The sequence below is a fragment of the Felis catus genome, chromosome B2 (genome assembly GCF_018350175.1).
Source record: "Felis catus isolate Fca126 chromosome B2, F.catus_Fca126_mat1.0, whole genome shotgun sequence".
Classification (NCBI taxonomy): domain Eukaryota; kingdom Metazoa; phylum Chordata; class Mammalia; order Carnivora; family Felidae; genus Felis; species Felis catus.
In genome coordinates this window covers 39,280,369-39,307,068 of record NC_058372.1, presented here as the reverse complement: position 1 = coordinate 39,307,068, position 26,700 = coordinate 39,280,369, and the positions used below count along the sequence as shown (strand labels likewise).

The following is a 26,700-nucleotide window of genomic DNA, read 5'->3' as shown; positions in this document are numbered from 1 at the left end:
TTGGTTTTGGCTCAGGTCATGATCTCCTGGTTTGTGAGTTTGAGGCCCAAGTCAGGCTCCACAGCTGGCAGTGCAGAGCCTGTTTGGGATTCTCTCTCTCCCTATGTTCCTCCCCCACTCACACTGTCTCTGTCTCAGTAAAAATAAATAAATAAACTTAAAAAAAATCAGGTATACTAGAGCATGGCAGAATCATACATGATCGAAAAATTGACCTATTCTGAGTTTTTCCTCGTATCTTCTCTGGTCTATTTATTCACTCCAAGGTTCAGACTCTTTCCCTTCGTTTCTCCCCAAATCTGTTTCTATCTCCATATTTTTTTTTTAACATTTTTTTTATTATTGAGAGACACAGAGTGTGAGCAGGGGAGGGGCAGAGAGAGGGGGAGACACAGAATCCGAAGCAGGCTCCAGGCTCTGAGCTGTCAGCATAGAACCCGACACGAGGCTCCAACTCACAAACCATGAGATCATGACCTGAGCCGAAGTCGGACGCCCAACCAACTGAGCCACCCAGTAGCCCCTCTATATCCATCTTCTTGAAAATGAAAGAACTACTACTGTTCTCTTTAAAGCTCCCCCCCCCCCCCCAGTTTGTGTTCTGGATCCTAGCCCCTCCCATCCTTTCAAGAACTTCACTCCTTATCTCCTCTACTGGATCATTCCCATTAGTATCTTAAAAAACAAAACCAAAAAACAATAAAATTAACCCACCTATCCTTGACTTTACTTTCTTATTAGCTCCATTTTCCTGCTATACTCCCAACAAAAATTCTCAGAGTTGGCCATATACAATTTGTTCGTCACATCCTTTCACTCTGAAATGTTTTCTCTACCATTCTCAGCATTCTCTAATCTGACTTCCAACTCCATCACATCACTAAAATTCTCAAGATCATCAACAGCATTCATCTTGCAAAATTCAATATTCTTCTCACATCACACTGTACTTTATACCTTTCATTTCCAGCCCAGCCAGCCATAGCCCTCTTCTCCTAGAGACACTACTTCTTTGGCTTCAGGGACACCACAGTATCCTAACTGGGTGCTTTACAGTTTCTTTGGTAGGTTCTTTCTCTCCAATCATAATCTATCCTGGTCAAGTCCCTCAAGCCTCAGTCTTAGGCTCTTTCTCTTTACTTACACTCTCCTCATGTGGACTCAAACAGTTCTTAAGTGACATCTTTATGCCCTCGACTCACTTTTTGTCTCTAACAGAGATCTATTCTATGAGCTCCAGTCTCAATCATAGCTACCGACTTCATTTTTCCATTTGAATGACTTATTGACATCTCAGATTCAATATATTCAAAACATAACCCTTGATTTTCTTTCTCAAAACCCAGTCTTGCCCATCTTGGTTAAGTGACACCACCATCAATTCATTATGAAAGCCAAAAACTGTAGTCATTTTCCTCTCTACTTCCTGCTGATATCAATATATCAGCAAATCCTGTCTGTAGAACCTGCAAAACACATTTCAAATCAATTCATCTCTTTACAGCTCTGCTGACTTATCTCTAGACCGATGGTTTCAACCTTGGCTTCAACACTGGAATAGCCTGTAAAACTGAAAAAAAAAAATCCTTATTCCTGGGCCTACCTACCCCCCAGGTATTCTGATTTAATTGGACTGGGGTGAAGCCTAGACATCAGGACTTTTAAAAGCTCCCCAAGTGGTTATCTAATATGCTGCCAAGGTTGAGAACCACCATCCTAGACCAAATTGCCATCATCTCTCCACAGCTGCTACAACTGCCTCTTCCTGCTTCTGTTCTTACCACCTACCCCCCATCAGCTCCCTATAATCCAGTCTCCATGAGGTAGTTAAAATAAGCTTTAAAAAAACGTATATCGGATCACAACACAACCCTGCCAGAACCAGCAGTTTCCCTTTGTACAAAAATAATATAATCCAAACTCCTTGTAGCCTACGGAGCTCAATGATCTCCAATCTTACCTCAAATCACTCTCCTCCCTGTGAGCCATGCTCTAGCCACACTGGCCTTCCGTTCCTAGAACACGCCAAGCTTCCTCCCATCTCAGAAGCTTTGCACTTGGCCTTCTTCTGCCTGAAGTGGTTTACCCCTTGTTCTTCACAAGGTGTTCCTCTCATCCTTTAGGTCTCAGCTTAAACACCTTCTCAGAGGAGCCACCCTACCTAACAGAAAATCTCTCACTGTACAATTGTTTTTACCATTACACCCTTATTTCCTTTGCAAAATACATAACCTATAACTATCTTGTTTACTTATTATTTGTCTCTCCCGCTGACATGGACAATCCAAAAGGGCAGGTACCATATCTTATTTTCCCCTGTATTTCTAGTACCCAGCAATTCCTGGTGTTATAATACATACATAATATATAATTTCTATCTCTCTCTTTCATCTAAACTTGATGAGAAAAATTTAAAGATCTTTCATAAAGGTTCCTCAGGGGTAAGGGGTGAGTGAAATTGACAAGTTCCTAAAGAAGATGCTACAAAGTAAGTATTCTGGTGCATCTCAGAATTATGGACATGACTGTATTGGTACTGACAGTAAAGGAAGGGAACGTTATGTAAGTACTAAAGGACTAGAGTAATTTCTGTTGGGCAGAAGTTTGGCCAAGATCTTTGGCCCAGGGCATGATCTGTTGGGCAGATTTCAGATTAAGACTGAAATCTCCTCAAGGGCAGGTTTTTGCAAACCCTGCACGTTTCACAGTGCATATTACAGAATATGTACTCAATGTTTACTGCACACGTAAGGAGCTGTTTTTTTTTTTTCCTCCCAGATTAGGCAATTTTCCACAAACTAAATGGCAGAAAATGAAGAAGACACTGATTCCTACTTCACAGGATCAGAATGCAATAGAATGGGAAGGTGTTTTGTAAATTACATCTGATATAAACATATGGGGCACATTGCATTATTGTTAGAAGAGACAACCAAAGGAATACTTTATTTAGAAACAAAATATAAGCAGCAAAGTAAAAACTCAAATTAGTATTTCCCCCCCTTTCTGAACATCAAGTCAACAGGATGTGAGACTAGGTAGAATGGCAGATACAGGCAAAAATCTAGCTTGTTAGTGGCAAGAAGAAGAAATTAAAAAGATGGTTAACACTGAAGGAATGACCCTGTAGTATTTTTTAAAGTAGCCCAGCCCCCCTTTTGTTACAAACCCTCAGGAGCCCAGGACCACAACTCCTCGCTTCCCTCCAATAGTCACTCACGCTCCACGATGTCACTAATGTAATAACTGAAGATGTGGGCCAGTTTGTCCATGTCATGTTCCGACTTGCAGGTCAGGCTGAACCTGTCCATTAATGCTGTAAACCCTAGCCGACAAAACAAAAATTACGTTAGCTGAACTTTTGGGCTCTATTCCCTCTACGCCGCAGGCCCAAAGGGAGCAGATCTCCTGCAGGTGAGTAATTTCATTATCCTTGGAACAAGTGTTACTCAACGCAGTCAGGGCCACGCTGGCTGCTATTGCCTCTGAGAATCTGGAGAGCCACCCCCTCTGCGTTTCCAGGAGATGCAGATGAAGATTCGCCCACAAGCACCCCTTTCATCTCTAGCCAGCTACCACTTCTGCCATACCCTCTTACGCTCCCTGGCCAAGGGAAAAATGGGAATGACATGGGGGGATGGCTAAAAGCTTTATGGAGAGCGCAGATGCTGAGCTCCTTGAGGTCAGGCACCTTAATCACTCATCTTCAGATCCAAGACACAAACTCCATAAATATTTAAATGAGCAACTCTCAAAGTAGCTGCTGGATCTCTAATTCCTAGAGCTGTGGCGGGCACACACTTAAGGACGGACTCAAAGGAGGAATTTACTGAGCGAATAAAAGAACTGGCTGAAGCATTATGCGTACTGGGAGAAGTCGTGGATTCAAAGCCTCCCATATTGCCCTGTAAAAGTCCTTTCCCTTTTCTGGGTCTTTCATTAACTTAAGGGTTCCACCAGACCATCCCGAAAGACGTCTCCCCGCTCTTAAAAAGACCGTCCAGGTTTCCCGAGGAAGCGGCAGCGACAGCCGTCAGGGCGCGCCTTTGCTCTCCAGAGGCCAAGCCTGTAACCGCCCCTCTGGCAGGGCGGGAGAGCGACGCTCCACCCCTCACCCGTCACGTGGACGCCAAGGAGGACGCCCTGGGCCGTGGCGAGCTCGGGTTCCGGTCCGCGGGGCTTCCTGAACACCAGCAGGTCGGGAAGCAGCGCCGCCAACCGGGCCTCTACGGGCCACAGAGAGGGAACCGCCGCCCGCCCGCCAGTCGCCATGGCGGCGGCGCGGTTGCCCGCCAACTTACCGGAACCGGGAGAGGGGGGCCTCCACGTAGCAGCCAATCCGCAACGACAGCCCTGGCGAGTTCCTCCCACCAACCAATAAGTGCAGGCTTCCTCGGGGCCCCGCCCCACCTGCTTCTCGCGCCTGCGCTCTAGCTCCTGCCTCTCAGGCAACAGGCCTGAGGCGAGTAAGCGCTTTAAAAGGAGTCGGGGTGACACAAGTCTCGAAATATGGAGCCTCTGACTTTGGCCCAGGGCATGATCTCCCGGTTCGTGGGCCTGAGCCCCGCGTTGGGCTCTATGTGGACAGCTAGCTCAGAGCCTGGAGCCTGTCTACAGATTCTGTGCCTCCCGCTCTGTCCCTCAGCCCCACTCACACGCTCTCTCAAAAATAAAAAGCAAGCAAACAAAATCTTGAAACGCGAAGATGCTTCTACAATAAAACATCATCGCAGATAGTGTCAATGGGCGGGGGGGGTCTTTTCCTATCATCTATGAGTACGTAAGGACAATGTTCGATTGGCATCTAACTAACGCAAACTGTGTGTGTGTGTGTGTGTGTGTGTGTGTGTGTGTGTGTGTGTGTGTGTGTGTGTGTGTTAATACCCTTAGGCTAAGCTTATTTAAGTCAGTCCTTTCCCCCTGGTTAGGTAGTGTCTCCTATTTCTTTTATCTGCCAGGACAGGTCTATTGGGTGTCTCTAGCTCCTTGCTCCCTGCATGTTAATAGCGTATCCGAGGTTGCCCTTCAGTTGCTCAGATTCTTGGGAGAACTCACATTACTAAAAGGGTGAGTGTGTTGTGAATTTTTAACAGGAAAGCATCCTTGTTTTTCTGCAGAAATAAAAGCAAAATCTAAAAATGCATCTTATCTTTAGTTCTACAATACCTAATCAACACCTATCACTGTTTCGGTGATAACTTAAAAGGGTTCATTTTGTGCCTGTAATTACTTCATCAAATTCTGGTTAACACTTTCAGTAGTAAAGCCAAATATAGATCTCCACACAGGTGATGGGAAAATACCTCCTTAGCAGGGTGGAGGGCCAAAAGGGAAGAAAAAGAGATTAAGGGGAGACACACAACTAAGAGGCCTGCACACCAGAAGTTTAACACTGTTCACAGAGCTCCTGTGTGTCTACAAAAAGCACAATTTCAACATTACAAACACAGCCTAGAACCCAAGGAATGTCAAAATTCAAATCACTTTTTAGTATTTTTACAAATTTATTTTAAAAAATAACAATTGCAATGACATCAATGATTGATCATCTGTACTCCCCCCTACTGCTGGGAGAAAAAAACCTTTATAGTTGAGTCCCAAAGGAAAATCAAGACATTATTATCAGGCACCCAACAGCCAGAAAAATTTCTGTTGGTCCAGTGGTATAGACACTGACATGTTCAATGTACCAGTGCAATTAAAATATATACATTTACAATTATCTTGCCAAAAAAAAAAAAAAAGCACTCAAGAAGTGAAATAACTATGCATTAAACCAATTATTCACTCAACCATTCACTCTTTCTGCATCTATGAAGTCATCACTACAGTAACAAGGACAAGTAAATGAACTTTTAGTAACAAAGAAAAAAATCCAAACCTCAACCCACCACTTTGCGGGTTATTACGTGTGCTAAAATGGCCACAATAAAAGGGCCATGAGCTATCTGAGCAGTGACAAAATGACAACTGAAGCATTTTGTTTCAAAGAAAGCAAAACTCAAACTCATGGAAAAAAAAAACTGCAACAATATGAGGTTGATATTACTATGTACAAACTTACAGACACAAATAAATAGCATTTTAGAACTGCTGTTGGCTTAGGTCTGATGACTTTTTCTGAACTCTGCATCTTAAAGACTCCTGAACAAAACAAGGGATTGAAATTCCTCATTGCTTTTAGTAAACTAGCATCTGAAAAACTTGGGGCTTACTGAATGAAGTCAATGTCTGAAACCTAAGTCAAGAGCCAGAAGTTTCTAGTGAGCCTACCAAAGGGTGGGCTTCTCCTTATCTCTGGAAGCCAGGGCACATGACTTAGATTCCAGGGACTAGAGAGATTCTTTCTTTCTTTGCATAGCTCTGTACCTCTATTTCTACCACTACAATTATTTCCCTTTGTGATATTTTCTTCAGAGGTTTAACTTCTTTTCCTTCTTAATACAATTAGGGTGAAATCAAAGAAAGTGCCAATCTTTGTTCTTGGTTATTTAAACCAAACCCAAATGTTCTTCAAAAGAATTCGGTCTTCCTTGTTATAGAGAAAGCAGCAACTTTTTTTCTGAAATCCTATCAGAGTTCCCCAAGGTTCAGCATCTAGAAAAGAAAATCGATTTCTGAGGCACAGTCCATTCTGGGAACTGTGGCCCTATTCCTGACCCTGCGGGCCATCACTACCACCAGTCTGTAGCTTATCCCCAGAAGGTGGATGCAATGTAAAAACCTTTCTGCTGTACAAGCCTATGTAGAAAAGGGGAAACATGGAAACTGGCACCAAAGAATCAGCTGCCAGGGGAATAAAGAGAATGTTTGCTCTCTGGGGCCAGCACAAAACAAAGTGCTGCAGGAGTGAAGCCAACATTCACCTTAAACTCGAGCAGGTAACCTGGAGTATGCCCAGGAGAATGTGACTGAACAGTGCTTTCCAGACAGAAATTGTCAAAGACCAGTTCTTGGACTTCTCCCTTTCCATGCGTTATAGTTGAACTGTAAGTTATTCTTTTCATAATCCATCCCATGCATCCATCCACTGGAGAATCATGCTATGTGACAACACATGGGTATATATACTACCCTCTCTTCTTCGCTAGACTGAAACACATATGAACCCTTCTATTCCCCAAATGCTGTCACAAAGCCTATGACTGAAAATCTCTAGTTTGGCTCTCTGTTTAGGAGTTACTACAAATGTCCTCAGCACTTCAGCACAGAAGTTGTTTTATGGTTTTGTTCTCTACTTAGGGAAGGCAGTTTCAAGGTCCAATACCCTCTACGTTGTCTTAAAAGCAGCGGAAGCAAGAAATACAGTCCAGATGATCTGTCAACAGACCACAACTTTAAAGTCAAGGCTTTAAAAAAAAGAGAGATTCAGCAATTTATAGATTTAGTGCTTGAGTCTTGTCATTCTATCCCCAGAGTTAGCTTTTTCTTGGCTGGAGTCCAAAAATACCAACCTACCATCTGGGTAGAAAGAGATTCCTATTATTACCACAGATTAGATGAATGTATCTCAGAGAATTTATTGTTTCCATATCACGAGATGGAACTTCCTTGCCTGGAGGCCACCTCTGAATACAGAGTGTCTGTTCAGTTAGTCAGCCTGCGATCCCCCGTCAGAGGGATGGATGCTGCTTAGATTCCACGGAAGGAGTGGGCTTTGGCTTCCCTGATTGCAGTCCTGGTGAAGGTTGTTCTCTGCTAAGATGGCTGGCTGGCTTCACTAGCCAACATAAGTGCTGTGTGTGTGCACTTATGTGCATGGGTCCCTTGCATCATCCTAATCCATGAAATGTCAATGTCATCAACAGTCTGAAATAGGCCCTGACTGAAAGGGCGAGACAAAGGCCTGCGACTTCAATTTGCCAGACATCACTGCAATTATAATACTGAGCCACTTATTAAAAATTAAGTGGTTTCTGTCCTGTAGAAAAGGGCAGAACATAATCGTCAGTGTCCCATCGGAAGAGGTGATCAATTTCCTGGAACAGTGGGAAACAGTGGCGAGGAACATAACCTTAATCTGCTCCCTCACGTGGCCTGGGGTTAGGACACTCGGATGATCTGTGTCATTGCTTCTTCATCTGCTTGGTTTGGATCCTAGAGACAAAGCATAATAGTGATTAAAGTCCTTTGTGAAAGCAGCAGGGAACTCATGGCTCTCACTCCTGACCATCATGGGAATACATACAACTTTGCTAAGTAAACCAAAGGCCTCTAAGTCTACATATATGGATTAAAATGCAGCACCGTTAGGAAAGAAGAGATAATAAACATTTGTGTGAAAGGACTGTTAAGTGTGGCCTGGCAATCCATTTCCAAGCACTCCAGAGTTGACAGTGTATCTCTTTCCTAAGAGAATGTATGTTGTACTTACCCTTCAGGTTTAAGGGTCCTTATGTGGTCAAGAGGAAACCGTGTCATGCTGTATTTTTATGCCTTGATTTTCTGATCACTGTATTTAGAGACTAAGCACTTAGCAGGGCTGGAAAGGACACTGGAATTTATTTATTTTAGCACACTCATTTTGTAGCTAAACCTGAAGCTGGATGGATAGTGATTTGCCTGGACTAGAGTGAGAAAGTCAGCTGCCCAGCTAGAACTGATACCCCAATCTATTGGCTCCCATTTAACCCTTTTTCCACTAAATTCTGCTCGCCGTCTCCCACTTAAAACCTCCAGTGTTAAGACAAGGATCAGTCCTTGGAAGCTTTCTGCAACACTCCACAATAACCACTTTCAGTTCTTGCACACCAAGGCTCTGAAGCTTCAACTGCCACAATCAAAGAAAAACCTGAAAGATTTCTGGAGGTAGTAGGACTGCAGCGGGGTCTTGAACAATGAGTAAGAACAATAACCAGCATTTACGGAGCCCTCACCATGCACTACATAACGTGCTAAGTAGGCACCCAATATAGCTTACTGCCTGGACTCTCCACCACAGCCCTGTTAAGTATCAACAGCATCCTACTTTACAGGTGAAGGAACTCAGGCCAAAAGTGGCTAAGTAAGGAACTTGACCAAGGTCCCATCGCTAGTACACAGAATTGGGAGAGTTCCTGGCATAATGCCCATAGATGGCACTCTACATCTGTACACCGCATGAACAAAAGAGGAAGAAGGAAGAGCTCTCAGACTGCAGGTAGGAATTAACAGCACTGAAGGAAGAGTCTGTGCTCATGTGTGGATATACTGAGGACTCCTAGTCTGACACTGAAAGGGGTTGCTTGGAAGATATACAGAAACAGTTTGGGATCTGATGCAGTAAAAAATGAAAGCCAGCATGCATCCTTGAGCAGGGGACAAACATGATTAATTAACAAAGCACTAATTTAGGAAGACTGATTTGGCAATACTGCAGGTAGGCTGTAATGGTCACACAGAATAAAGTATCTGGAAATGGGGCGGGGTGGGGTGGGGGGTGGGGGGAGGAAATCCATTTATTCAACATTTACCAAGTGTTTGTTCTGGACTGGGCAGTATACTAAGTCCGATCAATACAATGGAGGACAAGCCTCACCTTGAGTCTCTACGCGGCTTACAGTCTAGTGAAGGAGACAATTACACAAATAAAACAAGTCGGTTATTATGATGCTCAAAAGAAAAGGAAGACGTGAAAAAATAATGGGGTAGAAGAAACCTACTCTGGCTCCAGTCTCAGATTTAAATCAAGACCTAAAAGGTAAGAAAGAGATGGTCACACAAGAAGACGGCAGTGAAGGGGTGCCTGGGTGGCTCACTTGGTTAGGTGGCTGACTCTTGGGTTTTGGCCCAGGTCACGATCTCACGGTTTGTGAGGCTGAGCCCTGCACTGGGCTCTGTGTTGATGGCATGGACCCTGCTTGGGATTCTGTCTCATTTTCTCTCTGCCCCACCCCTGCTTGCTCTCTACTTCACTCTCTGAAAAATAAATAAACATTAAAAAACAACAACAAAAAAGATGGGAATGAAAAGCTTTACAGATTAGCTATTTCCAAGACAAAGGTCCAACAGCAGAAGACAGACCAATGAACAGTATAGCGAGAGCATAAAGATAAAGAGTAGAAAGAATGAAGCTGGAGGTAGGGAGGAGCTGGATCACACAAGCGCCTTTTTGGCCGTGGTAATAAGCACTTTGGATTTTAGTCTAAGTGCAAACGGGAAATGGCAGAGGGTGGAAGGGGTTTAAGCAGGGCAGTGATGGGAGATGACACCCATTTTAAGAAGACCACACAAAGACGTAAAGAATGGACCAGAGGGGCACAAGGATGGAAGAAGGGAGGAGACCAGCAGGCTGCTGTTACATTAACTGAAGCAAAAGAAGAAAGGATTTCTCAAAACTGACAGCAGTTGGAAGGGGAAAAAAAAGGTAACTGATTCAGGTAATATTTTAGAGGTAAAACCAAGAGGACTTTTTGAAGAATTGGACAATTCAAGCTTTAGCAACTGGGTGCATGGACATGTCACGGGGATTGAGTACCTGCTTTAGGGATGAAAAACAAAATAAAAGTCAAGAGTTCTATTTCATATATACTGATTCAGAAATGCCGGTAAGATACAATCAGTGGAATCAGATGCAATACAACAGTTACAAATTAAGTTCTGGAGTTATACTCCTTTGAATTTCAGGTGCATCATTTTATTAAGCATTTTACCTTGGGCAAATGAGTTAACCTCTCTAAGCCTCAGATTCAACTGTAAAATGGAAATAAGAATTCTCACCTCATGGGGCTTGAGGTTGCTCCAAAGATTCAATGAAATAAAAAATGCTTATAAAAGTGCTTAATGTAATGGCAGGCACATAGCAGTTAAGTGTTGGCTACTGGTGGCTGTGCTACTACGCTAAGAGACAATAAAACTTATTCTTTTAAAATCAACAAAGATGAGAATTTCAAGAAGGAATTAATAGTAATAATCTGCAAAGATGGTGGGGAAAAAAGGCCACTGGATTAAATACCTTTAGTGCTTTAGGGCAAAAGAGAATCTAAGAGATACAATGTTGCATTCAACATAGAACAGGTAATTAGTCCCTGGTGTGAAAGTTATAACTGAATGGTCCTCCTGAGAAAATACAAGGTAAAAAGAGAAGAATGAAATGTATAATCTACTTACCTGCATATGGGGACTATCCTTTTCCTTTGGAGAGAAAAACCGTCCACCTTCACCCCGCTTCCGAGCCATGGCGTGACGGTGCCGAGACTCATGCAGGTATTTCTAAAACGAAAAGAAATAAAGGTACTAGTTGGAAAGAACATAGTTACCTAATGCCCAAATTCTATGCTCTGAAGTTCAGGAGAGCTGCCATCAGAGCCACCAGGGGTAATTATGACCTTGAATTATGGAGGAAACTTTGGAGGAAACACTAGGCAGCGGCTAACTATATATTAACTATCATAAAAATGTGAATGCTAATGAATGACAAATAAAAACGATTCCCCAAAGGTAAAGCAATGATCACTACCTACACCTTCCCATATACGCTTCAGTGATAGACCAAATGGCCGTTCAGTAGAAAGACTGCATTTCCTGACCTTATTCGCAGTTAAGTGTGGCCACGTAATTAAGTTTTGGTTAATGAGATGTAAGGAACTTCTTCAAAATTTCCTTTAAAAAGAGTGCCTTTCCACAGCGGGGTGGCTCAGTCAGTTGAGCGTCTGACTCTTGGTTTCAGCCCAAGTCATGATCTCATGGTCATGGGATCGAGTCCTGCATCAGGTTCCATGCTAGGTGTGGAGCCTGCTTAAGATCCCCCCTCTCCTTCTTTTTCTCAACATAAATAAACTTAAAAAAAAAAAAGAGAGTACATTTCTTGTTCCCCTTGTTCCTAGGTGGGAGCCCAAGCAGTCATCTTAGACTATGACTAGCACACTAAGTTTATCAGAACAGTGAGACAGGAAGAGAGAGCATCATGAGGATGGACTCTGGAAATTTGCTACAGGCTCAGGATAATTTCTCTCTGGACTGAATTTATGTAAGAAAATAATTAACTCTTATTTAACCCACTGTTACTGTTTTGTTTTCTAGTTGCGGCCACAGAGAGCAGTATCAAATGCTAACTTTTTACAAAAGATCACAGCTCTTTACTTTCAATTGTTTGGAAAGTACTCAAGGAAACAAACCATATGAAAGAGAATTTCAAAAGTAGAACCCTGCCCTTTCTCTTCCTTCTCCTTCCCAATGGTATACACACCCTTCTTTCCTTTGGAATTTTCCCTTCAGCCTCTAGTTTAGCCCGGGCTTGCCTCCTCTTCAGTATACGGTGGTACTGTTTGGCATTCACATAGAGAGGCTCTTCTTCCAGCATCTCTGCCCCAGGGAGAGGGATTCTTTGGATAGCAGGCACAGAGCCAGCACCAGGCACCATCTGTGTGAAGAGAAAACCACAGCTTATTAAATAGTGACACAGGAAACATTTTCTTGGTCTCTGTTAAACTTTTTTTTCTAAATGCTATAAAAAGTAGCTTTCATACAGCACTTAAATGCAGATTCCTGGAAAACATTTACACTAAAAGGTCTTCATTTTAAACAAACATTCCAGATGATTCCATCTTGGGGGGCCCAGAAGCCACACTGACAAGGACACCAGCACGTCCAAATTCTTGTCCACCTATGACTCCATTTTCTAGAAATGTCTGCTGCCATCTAATGGTCAGGAGCAGTAATCACAGAGAATGAAACAGTACGAAGGTAGGTAGGCAGGCAGAGGTTGACCAAGTGCTACCAAATGCCTACAGTTACAGAAACAATTTAATTAACAACTTAGCTTAGTATATAATTAAATTCTAATTTTTCTAAGCAAATTAAAACTAAAAACACTGTATAAGTGTCTGAGGAAACCAGGAACAGGTTCCCATGCCCCAGTCCCTTCTCAACCTTTAACAACTTTGGATGGATGTGTTGATTCTTCTGGTAGCTTCCTCCACCTCTCTGCAGGATTCTACTACTTGTTCTTAATTTACCCATTTTAGGGACCGTGTACTACTCATCTTTCCCCTTCCCTATCTTCCTCATGTATTTGTAGCACACATTTCTTGGCTTCTTTAAGAATTACAATCTAATTTTGAGTTTACTTCTTGTTTCCCTCACTGGGGGCAATGTATTTTCCACTTTCCAAAGGTCAGTAGTCTATGCCTTCATTATTTGAATTCTGAAGATGACACAAAAGCAGGTATTTCTGTTTATCCTCTGCTGTATCTCCAGCACCTAGAAGGTGCTCAGGATGAATTATAGTTCATTGTAATGTTTCTTGTAAAAGTAGATCTCTTTAAGTGCCTTAAGGATCAATTCAATCCTAAGTGGTCAGCAGCATCAACAAGCTTTATGAGAGACATCAAAGTGCAAGGTCAAAAAAACCTTCAATGACAAAAGAGACATATGGAAAGATAAATGACAAAAGAACAGTGAGGTGAAGAATCAGTTTCCTTACCATGACCATCCCTCCTGAATTGACCACATTGCCTGCCACTGGTAGCGTCACAGTGACAGTCCCCTGTCCACTGCTGGTGGTGTTGGTGTTGGCTCCTGTCTGAACAATCTGTGCTCCTGCCAAACTGGCTGCTGGGATGGTGATCATGCCTGAAACAGGGACTGTGACTTTAAGAAAATAAAACACAAAACAAACAAAAAACAGGTACACAGAAAGAAGGGAACACAGTTAGTCCCTCTTCTACCTGGCACACACTTCCTTACCCTGGAAAAATATACTACACAGCACAAGGGGAGAAGCAGCACTCTCCTACTCTGCCTGGTTTGCTGCATGTAACCCAAGTAATCACGATCCTTGATATTCTATTAAGTGTCTGGATTCCAGTTCTGATAAAACTTATCCTTGAAATGGATACCTCCCTGGGTATTCCAGTAATAGTTTTCAACAGCTGGTGAGAAAGTCTGGAGGCCTCCCCTTCTGCGAGTCGGTCTGCCTTGTGCTACACTCACTATTTTTGTGTATATGAATGATCTGCCTCAGGACAGAGATTCTTTAAAGTTGTAATTTGTTTATCCTCAACTGACAATAGCTCAACCTGTCGCAGAACTAAAACTTAAAATTAAACCAAGCACTCCAGGCTCCCCAACTATCACCAGCACCACTTAAGGATTTGGCTCACCATTTTCTATTCGAGCTCCTGCCTGGGCTCAGTCCAGTTCTTCAATCTCAGGCCTTCTCCTGAGTCACAGGAGAGCACACTTCCTGCCCTCACTGGATCTTGTATACTGCTACATTTTAATTACAAGTCAAACGTTTAGTCCTGGACTCTGGGATGTCCCTTCCAGATTTAATGATCTGACAGATGCTTCCCAAAGCTCTCAAGTTCAGTTTGAGCCATCTCCTCTTGTCTGAAGTCCATTCTCCTCCCAAGCCACACAGATTTCATGGCTCTGTATTTATGCATTATCTAGTCCTAGAACCTACCTCTATAAAAGCTCCGCGCTGCGTTTATTTGGTCACATGTATGTCTCCCATGATAGATTTAGAAGCTCTTCGGGAAGAAAATTTGTTTCTTAGTAAAGTAAGCATAGTGGGCATGTAAGTCTTTTGGACAGAAACTAATAATCAAGTTGGCCGGAGAGAAAAGAAAAAGACCGTAAGCAGCAAAAACACTAAATGCCAACTTGACTTCTGATCTACTTCTTCCACTACCAACTATGAAACTCCCTATTTCCAATCTTCCATTTAGAAACATTTTTTCCCAGAAAGGATCAAAAGCTTATATCATCCCCAGGACCAGTCTTTAAACAACCACGGTAGGAACTCCTACTAATGTTACCATCACCGGTCACATATTAATGACAAGAAAACAACAACCAATGGAGACTTAGAAAAAATTTTTGTTGTTGTTCACAAATATGTTGGGCGGAGGTCACCACAAAATTTCTGAAGTAGTCATTTGCCCCAAGGCTGAAAAAGACATGCTCTCCCAAGTCCTCTGGAAATGCAGATGCACACTTACCTTGCTGCAGAATGGTGCCATCTGCATTAACTGGCTGATAGACGATGGTCTGCCCTTCAGCAGTCTGAGCCACTTGCTGGCCCTGGACCGCAATCTGCTGCTGGGTCTGAAGGAAATAAATCAGGACAATTTAACAAAGGACCCCTTCTTTAAAAAAAAAAAAAAAAAAAAAAAAAAGAAGAAGAAAATACAACATTTGTGATGGTTTTCTTCCCCATTTTTACTTACTACTTATGAAATACTTGCCTCAGCTGTCTGACCCTTTCAAATCAGCTGCGCTCTTGTGTTGACAGAGAGAATGGAATTACCTGGGTCTGGCCAGCAGTGACTGCCGTCTGGGGCTGCTGGATGATGATCTGCTGGGTCTGGCCCTGCTGGCCCTGCACCTGCACAGCCTGCCCGCCCTGGATCTGGATCTGTCCAGGTGGGACCAACTGTATCTGTGCAAGAGAACACAAAGAAAGGTTAGTACCCTGCTGGCGTTGGTCTCTTTTTGCCCTGGAGTATTAGTTATCCAAATTCCTCCAGAAAGCAAGAACGGCTCGGAAGAAGGTAAAAGAATCTTGTTCTGCTCTCTGTTATAAATTAGACATAAGTTGTTTGCCATTGATGAAACAATGGAGGAATTTTGGCTGCTGTCTAGATACAGGATTATTTTTAAGGAATCAGAGTCAGTTGTAAAAAAGATGATATAGAACCATGCCGGCATGGTTATATGTTCTGTTAAAGCATGTTCATTTAAAAATACATTCTGAAGTATTTTTTAAAGATGAAATAATATATATATTCAAAAGAATCCTTGAGAGAGTAAGGGGATACAGATGCAACCAGAAGACTGATTATGCGTTGACGACTGTTGAAGCTGCAAAATAGGGACTTAGCACACAGTTCTCTTTGGTTTTGTCTGTTTAATGCCTTCTATAATAAAATGTTAAAAAACAATCAAGTTATTCCCAATTTTTCCAAGTGGGGGGGTCTATGAATATGTATATACAAAAGCTTTAAACACACAGAGAAATCAAGACTATCATCTTAGAAACCCATGCAGACATCACTCAGATTTAACAAGTTGCTTCATTTAATATTCCCTTCCCATCTAAAAGTTATTCACCACATTAAAATGTGGTCATCCTTACAGAACATTTCACACACGTATATCCATAAAAACATATGGTACTCTTCTGCGTTTGTTAAGTTTCACATAAATAGTAACATACTGTATCTCTCTACAATTTGCTTTGATCAGTCATCATTTTCAAAATTTAGCCAGTTAACAACTAGTTCACTCATTGTTTAAAGTATGTATGTATTTTTAAGTAATCTCTACATCCACCATGGGGCTCGAACTCACGACTGAGATCAAGGGTCACATGCTCTTCTGACTGCGCCAGTCAGGCGCCCCAGAACTAGTTCACTCATTTTAATTGTCAAGTATCACAATAAATGTTTATGCTGTAACCTATTCATACGTTCCCCTTAATTCGGGATTTTCTCCAACAATCTTAGATTTATAAATTTTATTTTACAAAAAAAAAAAAAAAACAACAACAAAGAACGCATATCCTTGTGCAAATATTGAGTTTCTGAAGTATTAAAAGTAGGATTCCTGTGTTGAAGGAGACAGGTGTGTGGTAGGCAGCCTCTAAAATGGTTTCCAGCTGCCTTCTGGTAATCACTTCTTTATGTGATCTTTCCCATGAGTGTGCTGCACCTACTGACTCACTTCTAACAAACAGAACATGGCAAAAGTAGTGGGACATCACTTTCGAGATTAGGTTACAAAGACGGTGACTTCCATCTTGCTGTTTCTCGCTCTCCCTCACTCACTCTGAGGGATGATAGCTGTTGTGTCACATGCTACCCTACGGAGAGGCTCACATGGCAGGAACCGGTGTCAGTGGCCAAAGTTGGGAAGGACCTGATACCCACAAAGAACCACGGAAGTGGAGTTTTAAAGTGGATTCATCCCCGGTTCAATCTCCCTCGGACTGCAGCCCACAGTGCATCAAGAGACACACGGAGTCAGAGGACCCAGACAAGCTGTGCCAGATTTCGTGACCCACAGAAACTGTGAGATGATAATTTGTTTTAAATCACTAACATTTAGGATAATTTATCTGCAGCCAAAGATAATTAATACACGTGTCCGATTATATTCCTCCTACATCTATTTTCCAACACCCTAACACCCAGTACTGTCTAGTGTTTGCTAGTTTTGATTTAATTTGCATTTCTAATTTGATTCCTGGATTTGGACAGCTAAACCTCAGCTAACGATTTTGGACAGAGAGGGAACCTGTGCTTTTCAAATCTGTTTTCTTTCATTTCTCTTTTTAATGGCTATAGCTAATTTATTAGAAGTGTCATCATAAATGTGACAAGAAATCTGAAAAATATTTAAGTTTTTTATAATTAAAAAAACTAGTAACATTTTGACTGTTGGGTGCACAGAATCCTGTTTTCATGTAACAGCAAATGTACACATTTCTTTAAGAACGAAAGAGAATGTTGGGGTGCCTGGGTGGCTCAGTCGGTTAAGTGGCCGACTTCGGCCCAGGTCATGATCTCGCGGTCCGTGAGTTTGAGCCCCGCGTCGGGCTCTGTGCTGACAGCTCAGAGCCTGGAAACTGTTTCAGATTCTGTGTCTCCCTCTCTCTGACCCTCCCCCGTTCATGCTTTGTCTCTGTCTCAAAAATAAATAAACGCTTAAAAAAAAAAAAAAAGAACAAAAGAGAATGCATTTAGGAAGTCCCCACAACTCAAAATTTCCAGCATTTTATATACAAATTCACACCTAAGCAACAGCCAAGGGTATAGAGCAAAAGTTTCTCCTAACAACTCCTTCATCTCCCTTCTCATTAATTCATTCATTCCATCACCAGACATTTTTGATCTGGGTGTTATTTCAACAGAGTAGGGATTTTCCCCCTTCATTCTGTTACTGTAGTATATATCACACTGATCAATTTTCTATGTTGAAGCACTCTTATCTCTAGGAATAAATCCCACTTGGTCATGGTGTGTAACTTTTAATATGCTCTGGATTTGGTTTGTTAGTATTTTGAGAAGATTTTTGATCAATGTTCATAATGAATACTTTTTGGTAATGTCTTTGTTTGGTTTTAGAATCAGAATAATGCTGGCCTCATAGAATGAATTACAAGTGCTCTTTTCTAACTTTAGGAAAAAGTTTGAGAAACTGTATTCGTTTTTCAAATTTTTGGTAAAATACACCAGGGAAGCCATTAGTGCTTTTATTTATTGAGAGATTTTTGAGTACTGATTCAAGCTCCTTAGAAATTATAGCTCTATATTCTGGTTTCTCTTCAGATCACAAAAATCTTTCACCTTTTACTAATTGTGGGTCCATTTAGATCTTTTCAGGTTTCCTATTTCTTTGTAACTGAGTCTTGGTAGAGTAGATTTTGACTCTAGGAATTTGTCTATTCTTTTAGTTATTCAATTTGTTGCATTTGGTTGCTCATAATACTTCTTTTTTTCAAGATTTTATTTCAATTCTAGTTAGTTAACATAATGGTAAAATTAGTTTCAGGTGTAGAATTTAGTGATTTGTTATTTACATATAACACTCACTCAGTGCTCATCCCAAGTGCCCTCCTTAATCCCCATCACTCATTTAGCCCATCCCCTTACCCATCTCCTTCTACTGACTCTCCGTTCTCTGTAATTAAGGGTCTCTTACTGTTTGCTTCCTTTCTTTTCCCTACGTTCATGTTTCCTTAAGTTCCACACGAATGAAATCACATAGTATTTGCACTCTAGCTCCATCTACATTGTTGCAAATGCAAGATTTCATTCTTTTTTTAAAGTTTATTTATTTTGAGAGAGCACAAGTGGGGGAGGGGCAGAGAAAGAGAAAGAGAAAGAGAGAGAGAGAGAGAGAGAGAGAGAGAGAATGAATGAATGAATCCCAAGCAGGCTCTGAGCTAACAGCAGGGCTCAATCCCATTAACTTTGGGATCATGACATGAGCCAAAACCAAGAGTCAGGCTCAACCAACTGAGCCACCCAGGCACCCCAAGATTTCACTCTTTTTGATGGCTGAGTAACAACATTCCATTGTGTATATATACCACATCTTTATCCATTCATCAGTTGATGGACATTTGGGCTCTTTCCAAAGTTTGGCTATAGTTGATAATGCTGCTGCTATAAACATTGGGGTGCATGTGCCCCTTCAAATCTGTATTTTTGTATCCTTTGGGTATATACCTAATAGTGTAATTGCTGGGATGTAGGGTAGTTCAATTTTTAACCTTCTGAGGAAACTCGATACTGTTTTCCAGAGTGGTGGCACCAGTTTGCATTCATTCCCATCAATGGTGCAAGAGGGTTCTTTTTTCTCTACATACTTGCCAACACCTGTTGTTTTTGATTTTAGCCATTCTGACAGGTTATCTCATTGTAGTTTTGATTTGCATTTCCCTGATGATGAGTGATGTTGAGCATCTTTTTATGTGTCTTTGCCATCTGGATGTCTTCTTTGGAAAGATATATATTCATGTCTTCTGCCCATTTCTTAACTTGATTATCTATTTTTGGGGTGTTAAGTTTAAGTTCTTTATAGATTTTGGATACTAACCCTTTATCTGATACATCATTTGCAAATATCTTCTCCCATTCTGTCAGCTGCTGTTCAGTTTTGTTGGTTTCCTTAGCTGTGCAGAAGCTTTTTATCTTCATGAAGTTCTGATCATTTTTGCTTTTGTTTCCCTTTCCTTCGGAGATGTCTTAAAAAGCTCTTATGGCTGGGGCAACTGGGTGGCTCAGTTGGTTAAAAGACTGACTTCCGCTCAGGTCATGATCTTATGGTTTGTGAATTTGAGCCCCGCGTAGGGCTCTATGCTGACAGCTCAGAGCCTGGAGCCTACTTCAGATTCTGTGTCTCCCCCTCTCTCTACCCCTCCCCCTGCTCACACTCTGTGTCTGTCTCTCAATAATAAATAAACGTTAAAAAAAAATTTTTAAAAAAAGTTCTTATGGCTGAGGTCAAAGAGATTGCTGCCTGTGTTCTCCTGTAGGATTTTGATGGTTTTCTTACAATTAGATCTTTCTTTCATTTTTAATTTGTTTTTGTGTATCATGTGAGAAAGTGGTCCAGTTTCATTCTTCTGCATGTTTCTGTCCAGTTTTTCCAATACCATTTGTTGAAAAGACTGTCCCTTTTCCACTGGATAGTCTTCCCTCCTTTGTCAAAGATGGCAGGTGACCATATTGTTGTGGGTCCATTTCTGGGTTTTCTGTTCCACTGATCTGTGTCTGTTTTTGTGCCGGTTCCACATTGTCTTGATGGCTACAGCCTTGTGATATAGCTTAAAAGTCTGAAATTGTGATGCCTTCCGCTTTGCTTTTCTTTTTCAAAATTGCTTTGGCTACCTGGTTTTCTTGTGTGTGTGTGTGTGTGTGTGGTTCCACACAAATTTTAGGATTGTTTGTTCTAGCTCTGTGAAAAATGGTGGTGGTATTTTGATAGGGATTGTATTACATGTGTAGATTGCTTTGGGTAGTATACAAATTTCTACAAGATCTGTTCTTCCAATCCATGAGCATGAAATGTTTTTCCATTTCTTTGTGTCCTCTTCAATTTCTTTCATAAGTGCTCTATAGTTTTCAGAGTACAGGTCTTTTACCACTTTGGTTAGGTTTATTCCTCGATGTCTTATGGTTTTCGGTGCAATTGTAAATGGAGTCAATTTCTTGATTTCTCTACATTGATTTTGTATCTTGCTGAGTTTGTAATTGCTGAGTTCTAGCAATTTTTTGATGGAGTCTTTTGGGTTTTCTACATAGAGTACCATGTCATCTGTGAATAGTGGAAGATGGACTTCTTCCTTGATGATCTGGATGCCTTTTATTTCTTTTTGTTGTCTGATGGCTGAGGCTAGGACTTCCACTACTATTAAATAACAATGGTGAGAGTGGACATCCCTGTCTTGTTCTTGACCATAGAAGAAAAGTTCCTAGCTTTTCCAGATTGAGGATATTAGCTGTGGGTCTTTTGTATGTGGCCTTTATGATGTCGAGCTACCTTCCCTCTATTCCTACTTTGTTGAGGGTTTTTAATCAAGAAAGGATGATGTATACTGTCAAATGCTTTTTTTGCATCTATTGAAAGAATCATATGTTCTTATCCCTTCTTTTATTAATATGGTGTATCACGTTGATTGATTTGCGAATATTGAACCACCCTGCAGCCCATGAATAAATCTCACTTGATCGTGGTCAATAATTATTTTAATGTACTGTTGGATTCAATTTGCTAGTATCTTGGTTGAGAATTTTAGTGTCCATGTTCATCAACGATACTGACCTGCAATTCTCCTTTTTAATGGGGTCTTTGTCTGGTTTTGGAATCAAGGTAATACTGGCCTTGTAAAAGTTTGGAAGTTTTCCTTCCATTTCTATTTTTGGAACAGTTTCAGAAGAATAGGTATTGACTCTTCTTTAAATGTCTGGTAGAATTCCTCTAGGAAGCCACCTGGCCCTGGACTTTGGTTTGTTAGGAGATTTTTGATTATTGATTCAATTTTTTCAATGGTTATGGGTGTGTCCAAGTTTTCTATTTCTTCTTGTTTCAGTTTTGGTAGTTTTATGTTTCCAGGACTTTATCCATTTTTTCCAGTTCATACAGTTTGTTGGCATAATTTTTCATAATATTCTTATAACTGTTTATATTTCTGTTGTGTTGGCTATGATCTCTCCTCTTTCCTTCATGATTTAATTTATTTGGGTACTTTGTCTTTTCTTTTTGAGAAGTCTGGCAGGGGTTTATCAATTTCATTAATTGTTCTCAAAGAACCAGCTCTTAGTTTCATTGATCTGTTCTACTGGGCTGGTTCGTTTCTATAGCATTCACTTCTGCTCTAATTTTTATTTCCCTTCTTCTGCTGGCTTTAGGCTTTATTTGCTGTTCCTTAGGTGTAAGGTTAGGCTGATATAGATGAGACTTTTCTTGCTTCTTGAGGTAGGCCTGTATTGCTATATACTTCCCTGTTATGACTGCCTTTGCTGCATCCCAAAGGTTCTGGACTGTTGTGTTTTCATTTCCATTTGCTTCCATGTCTTTTTTTTTTTTTAATTTCTTCTTTAACTTCCTGGTTAATTCATTTATTCTTTAGTAAGATGTTCTTTAACCTGTAAGTATTTATGGTCTTTCCAAAATTTTTTGTGGTTGACTTTCAAGTTCCATAGCATTGTGGTCTGAAAATATGCATGGTATGATCTTAATCTTTTTGTACTTCTTGAGGTCTGATTTGTGACCCAGTATGTGATCTAGAGAACGTTCTGAGTGCACTGGGAAAAACGTGTATTCTGCTGCTTTAGGATGAAATGTTCTGTAGGTATCTGTTAAGTCCATCTGGTCCAGTATGTCATTCAAAGCCATTGTTTCCTTGTTGATTTTCTACTTAAATGATCTGTCCATTGCTGTAAAGGGGGGTGTTAAAGTCCTCTACTGTTATCAAATTATTATCAGTGAGTTTATGTTTGTTAATTGATTATATACACACACACACACACACACACACATATATTTGGGTGTTCTCAATTTTTACCTCAGGTGTGTAGCTGGATTTCAAAACTCCAAATTTTAGGGGCACAGTGCAGACCCATGCTGATCCTCTGGGGGAGGGTCTCACTGTGTGGTGGCTGGTGCTGGCTTGTTCTACTCACAGGATTACATGATGCTAGGAGTTTATGGTAAAGCGCAGCTAAAAGCTGGCTTCCAGGTTAGCTGCTTTCAGCAGGTGCCTCTGCTATGCTAATTAATGCGGCCGCTCAGTGGCACCCACCTTCTCTTCTGTCCCAAGAAGCAGTGCCACCTCTCCTAAATGCACTCCAAAAAGGGGAACTGTTGCTCCCTGTGCAACCCAGGAGATCTTCAGAGCATGCTGTCTGCTCACAGGCCTCTGCCCTCTTTTCCCACGGGAGAACCACTAAGCCAGCCAGGCAGGATTCTAACAATGATGTGGACTTTCAAAACTTTAGACTCTTAGCTCCACTGCTTGCAAAAACTTGCAATAACCAGCCCTTCTTCCTTTCCCAGTCAATGGTTTTGGGGAAGAGCTTTTCTTGTGCAATCCCCTGCACACTGCTCTCTTGCTCTCTCTCTCCATGATCAGTGCTCCCTCTCCTCTGCAGCACCAACAGTTCTTTTTTCCCCCAAATCAACTCTCTGCAGCTTCTACCTTCCACTATGTGGCCATTTTTCTCCCTTTGCATGTGCAGTTCTCTCAGGCCTCAAGATTTCTTAAGTGTGCAGAATGGTTTGATATTTATCTGGCTGTGTTTGAGGGAGGATGCAAGCACAGGGTGCCCCTACTACTCTGCCATCTTAACTCCTCCCTCACTCATGATATTCCTATGATCTTTTCATTTCTGTACAATTGTTAGTAACATCCTCACTTTCATTTCTTTTTTATTAAGTTTTTTAAGTTTATTTATTTATTTTGAAAGAAAGGGAAAACACAAGCTGGGGAGGGGCATAGAGAAGGAGAGACAGAATCCCAAGCAGGCTCTGTGCTGTCAGCACAGAGCCCATCATGGGGCTCGAACTCACATACTGTGAGATCATGACTTGAGCTGAGATCAAGAGCCAGACACTTAACCAACAGAGCCACCCAGGCACCCCTGCCCCCACCACTTTCATTTCTGATTTTAGTTATTGAGACTTTTTCTTTAGTCTATCTAGCTAAAGATTTGCCAAGTTTGTTGATTATTTTCAAAGAACCAACTTTTGGTCTCATTTGTTTTCTCTATTGTTTTTCTATTTCATTTATCTCTGTTCTTTCTTTTGGCCAGCTTTGGGTTTAATTCATTCTTTTTCTCATTCCTTAAGTTATAAAGTTAGGTTGTGGATTGTCAATCTTTCTTATTTTTTAATGTAGGCATTTATAGCCATAAATTTCCCCCGAACACTGTTCTTGCCATGTCCTGTGAATTTAAGTATGTTGTGCCGTTGTTTTCATTCACCTGTACTTTCTAATTTCTCATGTAATTTCTCCTTTGATCCATTGTTTATTTAAGAGTGTACTGTTTGATTTCCACAATTTGTGACTTTTCCACTTTTATTTCTGTTGTTAATTTCTAACTTCATCTCACTGTGGCCAGAGAAGATACTTTATATGCAATCTATCTAAGACTTAATTTGTGACCTGACATATGGTCTTTCCTGGAAAGTGTCCCAGATGCACTTGAGGAAAATGTTTATGCTATTGTTGATTATTCTGTATATGCTTGTCTTATCTAGTCGGCCTATTGTTTTATGTAGTTTATTCCTTTACTTATCTTCTGTCTGGTTATTGTAGAGTTGTCTATTTCTCCCCTCAAATCTGTCAGTTTCTGCTCCATGTATCTTGCTAGTCTTTGCACCTCTGTGATCAGAAACAGCAATCAGTGATCTCTGATTTTAGAGGACAAGGTCCACTTTGCTCACCTTGGCTCCTATAAACTGCTCATAAGCTCCTCTAAGACACGTGTGCAGCTGCCTGCTAGGGTACTGGGTAGCTGGTACTGGGCTAAAAGCAGACACTTACTGAAATTAACTTCAATAGAAGTCTATGCCTTCCCCTGGAAGTAAAAAAGTTTTCAATAAACTCCAGAGTTCCAAAATAGTTTATATCAAATTCTGCCAATGCAATTGTTGTGTAGGTGGGGACACAGATTCCTGGTATGTCCTGCTCTGCCATCTTCCCAGAATCCGCTACCTAGGTCTTCTTAACTACTTTTCCCAAATACTCAGCTCATAGTTGGCACTTAGGAAGTAGTAGCAAATAAATAAGTAAACAATTTAGTTATCTGAATCTATTTCCTGAGTTTCAAATAGCAAGGAATACTTATTTTAGTCATTAGGTTTCTTTTTCCATCTATTCATATTCTATGCCCATTTTCCTACTGGACTGTTATTTTCGTATCAATACATAAACGTTCTTTATGTATTTTGGATACAAACCCAGCTTTATGTGTTAATATCTTCTGCACACCTGCACCCTTTTATTTACATTTTGATGTATATACATAGTTAAAGTAGGCAAATCAATTTGGTTTTTATGTCTTTAAAAAAAATCCTTCTCTACCCCCACAATATAAAGAAAATTCTCCAAGAAATAAAGTCTAATAGTTTCCAAGTATGCTTTTTTACATTTAGACCTATGAATCTACCAAGTATATAGTATGAAGTAGACATCGATTCTCTTTTTCTATGTCATTCTTAAACTACTTCTTCACTGATATTTTATACTATTTTTGTTATATATCAACTTCCAATATTCTTGCCTTTTTTTTTCCTCTTTCTACTTTGGTTCTACTGACTTTATCAAGCCAAGGATCTTAACCCAAAATTACACTCAAAGTTAGCATGTACCTGGACATCTGCACCTTTTCTATTCTAAGGGGATATAGGTTTCACTGGAATTCTAAAATAGAGCATATAATCAAAACAAAACAAAAAAAAGGTTAAAAAAACACACACAACAAAACAAACAAAGGCTAAAAATACTCTTCTATAGAATTGTACCTAGAGCTTTATACAGGTTAACAGAAAAGAATTTCTCCAGGATGGTGTGACTATAGTCCTACTTGGGAGGGAAGGCAATGAAATAAATAACCTCTCAAAGTCTCTTAAAGGCCAAAAAACCCCCTCATAAAATCACAGAATTTAGGGCTGGAATGAACCCTAAGAATCACCTGATATAAACTCCATTTTTGGATGAGAGTAGGACAATCAAATGACTTGGCCAAGATCAGAAATCCTGTTTAATGGCAGACTTGGGAATGAAAGTCAGGTCACTGCACTCACAGTACACTATTCCTGGTGTTCTATCACACTGTTTCTATTTGACAGTGGAGAGGAAGGTGTGACAAAGAGGGCTAAGAGGAGGCCATGAGAGGAAGGACAGAAATGAAACAGCAGTATGAAGCTGCGGCAAGCACACTCACAAAATACATTTAAAGCCTCATACATTCATGCATGTAGCAATGTGGAAACTATTTTTAATCCTAACTACAACTCTATCTTGGCAAAAATATGCCAATAGCCTTAAAAATGATCTTACCCTTTGCTCAAGCAATCCACCCACTCCAAAGAAATTACCTTAAGAATTCAACTGAAAAATGAAGCAATCGCACTCAAACACATTTACAGTAACCTTACTCATAAAAGCAAAAAACCAAAAATAAAGCAAAAAAAAGTTCTCTGAATACACTTTGCAAATTACAAATTCTGATTCATCAAATTGACCAATCATCATAAAGGAATTAACGGCGGTAAGAAAAACTAAATTATTAATGCGATCATTTTAACTGTTAAAATGAAAATATACAAACCTATACACTCACGGGTGTTTGGCTATTCATTACAGAAATCACTTAGTATGTATTTCTCTGCAAATTATTTTTTACTAAAAATACTTCAATATTGACTACCTCTCCAGCCAACAATTCATCCTTTTCAATAAGGACAAAATATTCCATATATGGAGTATGATGTATTCAGCCATTTCTTTATCCTTATTGATGAAATGGACATTCAGGTCACAATTTTTTTTTTTTTTTTTTTTTTTGCTAGTACGGTGTTGCAATAAATGTCTTTGTACATTTCCCCATACACAGATGCTCTTCTTCTTACACAAAAGATTCTCAGAAGTGGGGCAGAAAGAGCAACAGTTTATGCTTATGTACTTAACAGCGAGATGCCTTCAGAATTTTAAATTATCTATAATGATGAGTGTTTCCTTTTCCCTGCATACATTCTAGCACT

General features: G+C 40.6%; 2 protein-coding genes across 34 annotated transcripts in view; both read right to left on the bottom strand.

The window, feature by feature from the left end:
• Nucleotides 1–4,790, bottom strand: part of LOC101090105 (adenylate cyclase type 10-like) — a 51,227-nt gene extending 46,437 nt beyond the window's left edge. For 19 of the 22 annotated variants that reach the window (XM_045057500.1, XM_045057508.1, XM_045057504.1 and 16 more), the window contains exons 1-2: nucleotides 4,116–4,295; nucleotides 3,221–3,325 (exon numbers count right to left, since the gene is read on the bottom strand). In XM_045057500.1, coding sequence (XP_044913435.1) covers nucleotides 3,221–3,325; nucleotides 4,116–4,272 — 262 coding nt within the window. In that variant the 5' untranslated portion in view covers nucleotides 4,273–4,295. The other 3 variants (XM_045057507.1, XM_045057505.1, XM_045057506.1) reach the window with 3 other exon arrangements.
• A 690-nt stretch (nucleotides 4,791–5,480) lies between these two features.
• NFYA (nuclear transcription factor Y subunit alpha) overlaps nucleotides 5,481–26,700 on the bottom strand; it is a 33,590-nt gene continuing 12,370 nt past the window's right edge. For 10 of the 12 annotated variants that reach the window (XM_023253950.2, XM_006931687.4, XM_006931690.4 and 7 more), the window contains 6 exons: nucleotides 15,233–15,364; nucleotides 14,925–15,030; nucleotides 13,403–13,569; nucleotides 12,167–12,340; nucleotides 11,089–11,190; nucleotides 5,481–8,097 (listed from right to left, as the gene is read on the bottom strand). In XM_023253950.2, coding sequence (XP_023109718.1) covers nucleotides 8,044–8,097; nucleotides 11,089–11,190; nucleotides 12,167–12,340; nucleotides 13,403–13,569; nucleotides 14,925–15,030; nucleotides 15,233–15,364 — 735 coding nt within the window. In that variant the 3' untranslated portion in view covers nucleotides 5,481–8,043. The remainder of the gene's footprint in view (nucleotides 8,098–11,088; nucleotides 11,191–12,166; nucleotides 12,341–13,402; nucleotides 13,570–14,924; nucleotides 15,031–15,232; nucleotides 15,365–26,700) is intronic. The other 2 variants (XM_006931691.4, XM_006931692.4) reach the window with 1 other exon arrangement.